Source organism: Momordica charantia, assembly GCF_013281855.1.
Source record: "Momordica charantia cultivar OHB3-1 chromosome 4 unlocalized genomic scaffold, Mcharantia_2.0 BLBB01000004.1, whole genome shotgun sequence".
NCBI classification, from domain to species: Eukaryota; Viridiplantae; Streptophyta; class Magnoliopsida; order Cucurbitales; family Cucurbitaceae; genus Momordica; species Momordica charantia.
The window spans coordinates 7,367,476-7,379,547 of record NW_028275162.1 but is presented as its reverse complement, the minus strand read 5'-3'; the positions used below and the strand labels follow the sequence as shown (position 1 = coordinate 7,379,547).

Here is a 12,072-nt window from a genome sequence, read left to right as displayed (position 1 = left end):
TTATCGTGACGTTTTTTTAACGTCACAAAAATCTTTCGTGACGTTTTTAATGCCGTCACATATACGCCCATCACGAAAGGTATACGAGACGTTTAAAAAACGTCACAAAAATTAGCACACGTGACAGTTAATTACCATCATGAAAGACATAGACTTCCATGACGTTCATAAAACGTCATGAAAAATGATTTCGTGACGGTGATACAAGGTCACGGAAAGACCTAGAACAAGGAGGAAAGGTCACGTGACATCCTTTCGTGACGTTTTTTAAACGTCACGAAAAGAATATTTCGTGACGGTCGATAATCGTCCTAAAAAATATTTTTGTGACGATTTAAAAACGTCACTAACGATTTCATTTTGTAACGATAAAAAAAGAGTCACAGAAAATGTATTTAATTTTGATTGTAGATGTCGCGTAATAGAAATATCATATAGTCAAATTGTCGATCGAACACGCAAATATATTAATTTAGATAACAAAGTTGAACTATATTAAACATGAACAAGGAAGCTAATATATTAATTTAGAATATACTAGTATTCTCAAACACAAATTACAAAATTACATAATTAAACATGTTCCCTACACACCAACCCCGACAATGAAACTCATCCATCAATTAGTTGCATTCCTAATTGTCGATGTCTTTGGGATCGTGAAAGATCTAATGATAAAACAATACCCAAGTTAGATAAATGAATAACAAAAGATAGATAAGGTAAAAAAGCCACTTTCTAAAAAAAATTGCAAATGATCATGATATCTTCAAGTTCTCTCACTCAATTATTTGCTTTCTTTAAAAAATAAATAACATAAGTTTACAGCTGAATATACTTTTTCTTTAAGTCCAATCCTTCGTATCTTCAAATTGTTTTAGTTAAAGAAAAAAAAAACAACTTAAATTTATAATTTGCAAGATTGAAGAATAAATAAATTACTCCCTAGATGGGATATGGGGGCAAATTTGAAAGTAATTACAAAAATGATAAAGGGGCAATTTAATTATATAATTTAGTCTAAAATGATAAATGGCATTTTATAATAATTCAGTCTAAAATTTATTTCTATCAAATAGAAATTTAGTAGTTCAAGGAGTAAGAAATTATTTTCTACCAGCATTGTTTATTATATTATGCAGAGGGATAATCAAAATATTATTGTATTTTTATACTTACCCAATGCTTGAGAGGAGATGTGAAGTTTGAAAAAAAATTCCAAATTTTTTATTTTTCAAAAAAAATGGAAAACTAAAAGAAAACATCATTTTTAATTTTAATATTTTCAAATAGAAAGATTTAAAATTGGGTTCAAACTCCATGATGGCCACTTAGGAATTAGTAACTCTTATGTGCTTTTCGATATCAAATATTGTAGGGTCAGACGGTTGTCTCGTGAGAGTAAGTGAGCCCGGACACTCACGGATATCAGAAAAAAAAAAGTAGATTTAAAATAAAATGATTATTATACGGACATAAGTTTTATCGATTTTTTCAGTACAACAAGAAATAAATGGATCCAAACATCTTACCTTTTGGGGAGTGAACAATATATTAATAAGTTGAACTATGTTTATGTCAACCAGGTATTATATCAATTTTTTTCAAGTTAAATTATATGTGGAGGTAGAGATCTGAACCTCTAACTTTTTCGTCGAGATTCTGATATCTTGACTTGTTGAGAAGATTAGCTATCGCTTTTATACCTTTTCGCCATGCTGAAACGACATCAATATGACCATATATTAATTGTATCTAATTCATTTAATTGGATACCTTCCGAAGGAAAAAAAACAAAAGAAAAAATTCATTATTGGATTCGCCATATAAATTAATGTGACGGAAAATTTAACAATATCGCCAATGCGTGCATGGCGTGGAAAGATTCTAAACTAAAACCGACTTTTTACCAAATTATTATTTCTTTTTGGTGCTAGGTTAAATAAATTAATTTTCTTAAGAAAAATTAAGGAAACGGAAGAAATTTAGTCGTTTTCTTTTTTATTTTTCTTAGTATAACATGTGGGGTGAGGAAATTCAAACTTACCACCTTTTGATCGAGTGTAGGTGTCTTAACTCGTTGAACTATATTTAAGTTGGTGGAGTTCAGTCGCCTTGGAAGCTTTGATTAAACTCAGGTTAGTTGACTCAATTTTTATAAGATCCAAATTATTTTTAATTAACAGTATTGAATAAAATCTACCCGTATACTAATCTGAGCATAGTTCAAATGGATAAAAACATTTATTATCATAGAAATGTCGATGTTTGATCCTCAATCCTATAATCATTGAGCTAAAAAACAAAAATCTTTATCAAGACTAATACACCTACGACATTCTTAATTAAATTTTATGAACCTACCTACCCTTACCCCATCTAGATATTGCAATTGCAAATTTATGTAATTAACTTTTTTTTTTTCTTTTGGGATTCATTTATGTAGTTAACTTTAAATAGTTATATTAATTTATAAATCTTTATGTCTAACGTTAACATGTCTTATTTATTCATGTCGAGGAAATGTCGAGATTACAGTTTGGTGTGTGTGGTGCTAACCTGCTATTTTCAACTCCCAAAAATATCTCAAAATGTAAAACATTTTTTATTTTTTATTTTCATATAAACGATTTATTATTACATAAGTATATTATTATTCAATTATTTTATTATTTTTTAGTTATTGTGAATTTTTTTTTCTCCCATGAATTTTTAAAAGGTTCCAATTACTTCTATTTGAATTATCTAGATGTTGTCTTACCTAGTATGTAAAAAGAGGATGGACAATCAATCCTATTTCTGGATTCAATATAAATAATAACACAGGAAACACCTTAAAATAAATCGGTATGTTTTTGCGATTTTATTTTTGAAATTGGATAAAAATACTCTTATCTCGATATTAATTTAATATGTTATTGCCTATTTTGAACCTAAATGTAAATTAACTTTTTTTTTCTCTTAACCCCCAAATAAAAATTTCAAATCTAATCAATATGGAAATTTTGATCTGATTGTTAATATGATCTCATTACTAATAAATAGTTATCAAGTTATCTCAACCAAGAAGCTAGCAGGATCTTTAGAGATTCTAGTCCCATTTACAAGTCAATAATCTTTCTAATAACTTAGCCTATGCTCTACATTATTACTTTTCCTTAGAAGCATCAAAACAAGAAAAATATCTGACTTTTGGAAAACCAATTATTAAAAAATCCCCATTTGATGTACTTGTTCATATTATTCAATGAGAAAGGCCTATCTTAATTTTTACTTGGTACTTCCATTTGTATCAAGACTTGTTGCAATGTTGAAAACAAGGTTTATTAATTCTAAAACTTTAATTAACAGGACTTATAAAGTGAAATGTTTTCAACTTCCAAAGAATTTATGAGTACATGTGAAAAAGAGAAATTCCAACTTTAAAGTGTACTGTCAATACCATCTCTAAGTACAAATGTTGGAACTTTTAATTCTATGTAAAGTTGGGCAACATATTTCAATAATTATATACAATCTTACCATTTTGTTTAATGTGGGTCAAATTAAAAGTGATCAAATCTAGTAGGCCACAAGCTTTCCTTGGAGATAACTATTTTACGTAGGGTCGAAAGTGGGAACTCAATAGAATATTACAAAAAAAGATAAAATTAATTATGATTTCAATATATTAAATAGTCTACTTTCACTAAAGTAACAGTTTAGTTCCTAAATTTTAGTTTCTAAGGATTTAGTCCTTATACTTTCATTAAAGTAACAATTTGGTCTCTAAACTTTAGTTTGTAACGATTTAGTCGCTTTAAATTTTGTAACAATTTAGTCCTTATCGTAAAAAATCTTACTAAAATTAAGTGGCAAGTTTTATCATATAACAATTTAATCTTTCTAATTTATAAACATATTTAGTCACTCATTGGTTTATCAATCTATATATATAAGAAATTTAACAAAAAAAAAAAAATCCACGATAAGGACTAATTAAATCGTTACAAACTTTCAAATACAAATACTAAATTGTTACATATTAAAGTTTGGGGACTAAAGTGTTACAAATTTGAAAGTACATTAACTAAATCGTTACGAATTAAAGTTCAAGAACTAAATCGTTATTGTAACGAAAGTACAGGGATCAAAAGTATTTTTTAACCATTAAATAACCAAAAATTCGATCTTAGTTCAATGGACAAGATATACAACTATTACCGGTCCTAACGTCGATGGTTCGCTCTCCATTCTTCCCTCGGTCTCAATTGTTGAACTATGTATATACATATAGACACACACTAAATAACCATTAGCCTTGGTGTTACCCATTGTTTGGGGACACATTTTTTTCTCCTTATTTGAGGAAGGCAAATAGTATAATAATATTTTGGAAGGATGAAGAGTATTTTTGCCCATTAAAGTCACTATTAAAAATTTTCATCGTAGATTTGAAAATTATAAAACCACTAAAAATATTTAAACTGCTTTTAGGAAATGCTTCTTTCAAAAGTATTCGAAGAAGTGTTTACACTGGAAAGCACTGTTTTTCAAAACTCATTATTACAAACAGACCCTTTAATTTGTTCTTTTCTTAGTTGTTGGTACTGTTTATGCATAAAAATTAATATTAAAATTAACCTTTTTTTTGTTTAATTTATGCAATTACTTATTAAGAATAAAATATTCCAATAGAAACTTCCTACTACGCTTACTAAATGAGAGGTAGCTGGTTTTTACTAAATAAAAAATATATCCTTCACAACATATTATATACCAGGTAAAAAAATAAAGGAAAAAAGAAACTAGCTAATCATTTGTGTGTAAGACATGTTTGGATACAATTTAACCTATTAACATGAAGTAGTGACAAGTTTCCCAAAATATATATACACACATTATATTATATACACCAAATAGACAATAGGATCCATATATTTAGTTAATTTTAATCCAAAGGTATGAAAGCAAAATAAATTCTTACTTTAATGTAAGAAGAAATGTGAAGAAAGAAGGAAATAAATAAAAAGAAAAGAGTCTCAAGCTACTAAACATTTGAAAGTACTTAGATGCTTACTTTTATCATCCATATTTTGCTCTGTATATATTTATTTATTATGTTTTTTATAGGTGCTGACTATATTTTTTTTTTTCAAATACCCAAATATGGTTATGTGTAAATTGATGTTATTTCTTTAAAAAAAATCAAAAATCCAAATATTTTAGAGAGAACTTGTCAAATGATACTACATAAAATATATATATATATATATATATATATATATATATTTAAGTGCCTAGATAGCACCACTTTTTGCTAACCACTATAAAATTTTTGACAAATAGAAGAGCGAAATGCATAAAAAGAAAAATTGCGAGATATATACCTTAACCATTTGAGTTATGTTTGGTTTAGTGAAAAATTCATAAATTTATTAAACATGAAATTGGAAAGTCGTATTTTACCGTAGAATTTGTTGTTGGTGGTTATATTTAAATAGGAAAAACATTAAAGAAAAAGCTCAATAATTTCCCGAAAGAGAAAGTAAACGATTATGTATTAGGAATGAATAGTAATCCATGTACATTATTATGAAAACCTCACTCTCCTCTCTCGCTCTAAACCGTTGACCTTCTTTTTATCACATCTCCAACTCCCATTATAAATCCTCCTCGCTTCCCCCGCCCTCACACCAAAACAAAATCTAATCACATTATTTGCTTTCTTCTCTCTTCTCTTCTCTTGCTCGGCTCGCCGCACACACACTCCCGAGAATGAGTGGACGGATCGTGTACGACGAGGCGATGGCTGAGAAGGTGGTGATGGGGCAGTCGGGGAGCGACGCGCCGCCCCCAAAGGTCGGGGTACCGCCGAGGAAGAACGCATGGGAGGAGCTGAGATGTGTGGTGGCAGAGACATTCTTCCACGACCAACCTCTTAGGCACTTCAAGGACCAGTCCAAAAGAAAGAAGGCAGCGCTGTTTGTGCAAGGGATGTTCCCCATATTCCAATGGGGAAGAGAGTACAGTCTGGCTAAGTTCAAAGGGGACCTTATTGCTGGCCTCACCATTGCCAGCCTCTGTATTCCTCAGGACATTGGTTACGCCAAGCTCGCCAGTCTCCCACCCCAAATCGGACTTTGTAAGTGTCTATCTAGTCTTTAACACATCTTTGAAATTTCAATTTTGTGTTTAGTTAGTCTCTATATGGCTAAATTAGTTCGGCGTGCGAGCAACTTGAGTGTTGGATTGGATCAAAGTTAAAATAATGAAGTTATAGGCTCATTCCATACAAAGTTGAGCTCCCAAGAGGCACTTTGGTTGACAAAGGTTTGGATCTCTTGGTCATACCGTTTTAGAAGTTTAAAGTTAGAATCTTTTAGTGAACTTAATACAAAAAACCGTTCATTTCTTCGGAGTTTGGGTCTTGGGATTGAGGCGAGTGTCCCTAGTATAGAGGAGCAAAGTTCTAACTCCCGGTTATCAAAATAATAATAATAATAAAAATACATACGCATAACCTTCCAAATTTAGAGATTTATTAAAAACATTTTAATTGCGGACCAAATCTACACGTAGAGGAGAGAACACCCTGTTGCAAGCTATTTTGTTTTTCTTAATAAAAGGAAGAAAAGAAGAGGTTGTTATCTTTTTCTTTCTATTACTCGTTGAAAATTTAATTACGAAAAGCAGTTTAGGATAGAAAGTATTATCTATTAACATAAAAGATTAAATTTAACATAATCTATTAGTTAAATTAAGACTTTGGATTCTTGTGTTTCCAGACAGTAGTTTCGTTCCGCCACTGGTGTACGCGGCAATGGGGAGCTCAAGGGATATCGCGATCGGCCCCGTCGCGGTCGTGTCGCTTTTGCTCGGGACGCTGCTGCAGAAGGAGTTCGACCCGTTGAAACAACCCGAGCAGTACAGGCGCCTGGCTTTCACGGCGACTTTCTTCGCCGGAGTAACCCAGTTGGCTCTAGGGTTTTTCCGGTTGGGGTTCTTGATCGACTTTCTGTCACATGCCGCCATCGTCGGGTTTATGGGCGGCGCCGCCGTCACCATCGCCATTCAGCAGCTGAAGGGTCTCCTCGGCATAGCAAACTTCACCAAGAAAACTGATATTATTTCTGTGATGCGCTCGGTTTGGAGTAATGTGCACCACGGGGTAAGTTTCTTCCCTCCCTAAAATTAAGCTGGCCCTCGCCGGTTTATTATTCCTTTCTTAATTTCTTTGTTCTTATTTTTATGGTAGCTTATATATTTGGTTGATATGTTTATTAAACAAAGTTGACGAATTTAGCATTACATGACAAAATAAAGGACAAAATTCAATACGACTTCTTTTCGAAACAAAGTAACAGTCTTATGATAATTAACTGTCTAGCTTTATTTTATTTATCATTAATTTTTCTTTTACCATTTTACGAGAGTAGTTACTTATAACTTACTCAAATTTTAGAAGCACGTATAACAAGTTTAAGGAAATATATTTATTAAAGACTTTTTTTTTGTTTGTGGGTTGGCTTGCAGTGGAACTGGGAGACTATTCTCATAGGCGTCTCATTTTTGGCCTTTCTTCTTGTTACCAAATACATTGTAAGAGCTTCATTCTCCTTAATTAAATTTTGACATTCATTATTTATTTTTGTATTGGTAAGATTTTGGTGTTTAATTTATAACATGTTGTTGATTTTAATGTACAGGGAAAGAAAAATAAGAAACTTTTCTGGATACCCGCAATCGCTCCCTTAGTCTCGGTTGTACTCTCTACATTTTTTGTCTACATCACTCGTGCAGATAAACATGGAGTACAAATTGTAAGTCCTTTTATATGCTTTTTTATTATTTTGAGTTCAATAATTGTTAGATGCTGATTGAACCATGAAATTTTGGGATGATTATATAGGTCTTTAATCCATGTAGCAATGTTTTAATGTTTAATGGGTAATTATACTATTTATCAATTAGGAGTATTATTATATGTGACATATTTAGAATAGGGTATGTCTGCATTAATTTTGTAAATAAATTAGTTGAAGAATTTAATATTTTACAGATTTTGCATATTAAAGATGTGTTTGAAATTATCTTGGCGTCCAAGGACATGATAAAACAACACGAAAATAACTAAAGATTTTCAAGTTTAATATTTGTTTAATAACAATTTATTGCCAATTAATTTTATGTTTAATAAAAACATATTTATTGTGGATGCATAGTTTTTTTTTTATTTATTTAGAAATAAGAGAATATGTGTTGGTTGTACATAAATAAATATGGTGTAACATTTTCAGGTGAGAAACATAAAAAAGGGAATAAATCCATCATCCCTTGATGAGATATTCTTCCATGGAGACTATGTTGCCAAAGGTTTCAAGATTGGAGTTGTTGCTGGTTTGATTGCCCTAACGGTAGACCTTCATTGTTTCATTTTATATATATATATATATATATTTTTTTTTCTTCTTCTAATTTTTAACATATTTTTCAAGAATTGCGATAAAAATGACCCATAAAAGTCGAGGTTCGAATGCAAGTCGTAACATTAGAAACACCATTTACAAACATAAAATTTTGAAAGAAATAACATTCCTTTAGATCTAAAATTAGGTTATTTGTGTTACTAGGCGGGGATGACATAGTACTTGGACTTTGAGGTACTACGATCTCAAGTTTGAACTTTGCGCTGGTCATAAAATTGTTCCGTCTAGACAACAAATTCTGATTATAGAGATATGCTAGTATATAAGTCACACGACATCGATTATGGAAAACAAAAAAGAAAATTATAATTTGGAAAACAGTCTTGAAAAGTGTTTCCAAGTGTGTTTCTTTTTATGATTTATATTTTAAATTTCAAAAAGGCATTTTTGTTTGAACTTTAGGAAGCTGTGGCCATTGCAAGAACATTTGCAGACCTAAAGGACTATCAGATCGATGGTAACAAAGAAATGATGGCTCTTGGAACCATGAACATTGCTGGCTCCATGACTTCTTGCTATGTAGCCACAGGTTTTCCAAACATAAACATCATTATCTTCTCTTCTATTCTTTATTCTTTTCTGTCTTTTGTTGAATCCTTCGAGCTTTGCTATGGTGGTCGATGAAGGATCGTTCTCCCGGTCAGCGGTGAACTACATGGCCGGCTGCAAAACACCGGTGTCGAACATAGTCATGGCCTGCGTCGTTCTCCTAACCTTAGAGCTCATCACACCGCTTTTCAAATACACCCCTAATGCCATCCTGGCCTCAGTCATCATCTGCGCTGTCATTGGCCTCATCGACATCGATGCCGCTATTTTGCTATGGAAGATTGACAAGTTCGACTTCATCGCCTGCATGGGAGCTTTCTTTGGCGTCATCTTTGATTCCGTTGAGATTGGCCTTCTCATTGCGGTAAACTAAATTTCATTTCTTTATCTATTCGCTTGATCATCTTATAATGCGAGAATAACCCTCGTTCAAATAACATAATCTAACAGGTTAGTCTATCGTTGTTCAAAATCCTGTTGCAAGTGACGAGACCGCGCATTGCATTGCTCGGGAAGCTCCCGAAGATCGCCATTTTTAGAAACATTTTGCAGTACCCAGGAGCAAATAGGGTTGCTGGAGTTCTGATGGTTAGGGTTGATTCTGCAATATACTTCTCCAATGCCAACTATGTTAAAGAAAGGTACTTTTTACTTCCACTTTCATTTCTATTTCCCTCTCGGAAACTTTGAAGAGTTTACAGATCCAAGATTTTCTTTCTACAATAGTAATAGTAAAAGTTAGAGAAGAAAAATAAAGGTAATAAGGAAAATTGTACCAAGCTCCAATAGAGTAATCTCTATTCATTATATAAGCATCAAGCTGCATTAGAGGAAAAAAAGAAAAGGGTAATTTGTACAGGGCTAGTGAACCGGCCCAACTAGCAACTAGAGCTGTATGCATTATACAGCAAACGATGCTATTAAATATTTTGATTTAAGTTTTTTTCTTTCTAAGAGGTGGAATAGAATAACTCGATTGAAGCATAACGGTCATAGCAATTAATTCTAGTCTACTATCTTTTCACTGCCTCGAAAAGGATTTCTCAATATTGATGAAAATTACATGATAAGAAAACAAAATTTAACAGCTTCTTCATTCTCCAACTTGCCCACTTTTTGGATGGCTAAAAAAATCGTACGAAAATTTTTTATAGGGATAAAAATTAAAAGTTCAAAAATACAATTAGTTTCAAGAACTTATTACACACTTTTGAAAATTTAGAGACTTATTAGATACAAATTTAAGGACTAAACTTGTAATTAATTTAAATTCTACAAGTAGTCATTGCTGCTAGAGCATATTTGATAACAAAATCTCTCATCTATTTCAGGATACTGAGATGGCTGGCAGACGAAACAGAAAAGCTAGGAGACCAATCTTTGCCGATCAAAGTTGTGGTCGTCGACATGTCTCGTAAGTAAAACGGCCAAACTGATAAAAGCCGTTCTCATATATGCATCGACGATGATGATTGAAAACTAATACTACTTGTGTGTTTCTTCTGTGCAGCGGTCTCCGATATCGACACGAGCGGCATCCACGCCTTGGAAGGATTGCACACCCATCTACAAAAGAAGGAACTTGAGCTTGCCCTTGCAAATCCAGGTCCAGTGATCATGGAGAAGCTCTTAGCTGCAAACTTCGACGAGCTCATTGGACCAAACAACATTTTCCTTAGTGTCAACGAAGCTGTCAAGACTTATGCCCCAAATGCTGCTCTTGATCCTTAAAAACTACCAACGTTTATTGCACCAATTATCTTCACTGTCTTGATGTTGCTCGCTCTTGTAGTGTACAGTTTATCAGCTATATACAGACATTTTATTGTCCTTTGTTTCAATGTGTGTACATTTCTTTTTGGTTTCATACTTGAGGGTTTTAAAAACTGTTGTGTACAAACGCTCATTTTTTTGTTTGCTTTGTTTCTATAATGAAAGTTTAAATCTTATTCTTACCTAAAAAAAATTGTTGTTTTAGTTTGTTTCGTATCTAGTCAACAAATATGGGTGGAGATTTTGACAAATTGGAACTTTTTCAATGTATTTTCTCTTGGTTTAGTTGATACATATATACAGAAATTGTTCTAAACCACAAAAGGAAACAAATAGAGGAAAGGAAACTAAAATCCCTAGAATTCAGAGATTTCATACCACATCAGATTTGAATCTCAAATTTCACACAACATATATCTCTTTAATAGTATTTAAGCTATGTTAATGTTTGACTATTTTAATTTGTTTTTTATTGGGACGAGGAGCTTTGTTACAGGAAAAACAGTTTTTTAGTCCAACAATGATATGTGAGATGTGAGGGGTAAAAATGTGAACTCCCAAACTTTTAATATATGTCTTATTTGGAGGGTGAATATATATGAGTATGGGGAGTTATTATGTGATTCTCATATGGGCCCAGAACTCTAATATGTTATTAGGCTATATATATATTTTGAAGTACCGAAAATATATATACTCCATAAGATTTGGGGATCGTGTCACATTTACTGTGCTAAACAAATAAATTAAATACAAAAACTAACTCCAACAATCCATATCCTTAAAGATATACCCAACGTATGCTTATTCTTTGGAAAAAAAGAAATCCTAGAATCGAGTTCGAAGAGGTTCGAGCTTGGTTGTCCGATGTCGAGAAAGGGTGGGTAACACGAATTTTACTACGATCAAGTGTGGGTCAGTGTCGAACGTAACTAAAAAGTTGTTGCTCACGACGGGATCAAAAGTAGTGTTGTCACAAATTTGAGGGTCGACGTTCGAGTTTGCACTATCCGTGGGCTATCGCCGATGAGTTTGTGGGTCACAGAGAATGCTTCAGATCTTTAGTGTCGAGCTGCTGTTGCAAGAATCGGTCACATATCTGAACGTCAGAGTCGTGAATCGAGTCATCGGAGTTCGCGTTGTCCGTGGGTTATCTCCGATAAGTTCGTGGGTTGTCAGAGAATGCTTCAAATCTTGGGTGTCGAGCTGTTGTCGCAAAGGATCCACCACAGATCTGAGCGTCGGAGTCGTGAATGGGGTTGCTGGAGTTTAGGGTGTATGC

The 12,072-nt window shown here is 32.6% G+C and overlaps 1 protein-coding gene across 1 annotated transcript; it reads left to right on the top strand.

The window, feature by feature from the left end:
• The first annotated feature begins 5,651 nt into the window (after positions 1-5,651).
• On the top strand, positions 5,652-10,858 carry LOC111012207 (sulfate transporter 1.3-like). Its single transcript, XM_022286268.2, has 10 exons — positions 5,652-6,124; positions 6,768-7,150; positions 7,516-7,581; positions 7,689-7,802; positions 8,280-8,396; positions 8,871-8,997; positions 9,095-9,381; positions 9,468-9,658; positions 10,349-10,431; positions 10,528-10,858. Exons 1-10 carry the CDS (start codon positions 5,758-5,760, stop codon positions 10,746-10,748), a joined length of 1,956 nt encoding a protein of 651 aa, XP_022141960.1. The 5' UTR covers positions 5,652-5,757; the 3' UTR covers positions 10,749-10,858.
• Positions 10,859-12,072: the final 1,214 nt, after the last annotated feature.

Bases quoted from the DNA above. Each gene is read 5' to 3' on its own strand.
- LOC111012207 (XM_022286268.2), top strand. From the start codon at position 5,758: ATGAGTGGACGGATCGTGTACGACGAGGCGATGGCTGAGAAGGTGGTG. The intron at 9,659-10,348 runs GTACTTTTTACT...CATCTATTTCAG, and splicing joins GCCAACTATGTTAAAGAAAG to GATACTGAGATGGCTGGCAG. The intron at 10,432-10,527 runs GTAAGTAAAACG...TCTTCTGTGCAG, and splicing joins TGTGGTCGTCGACATGTCTC to CGGTCTCCGATATCGACACG.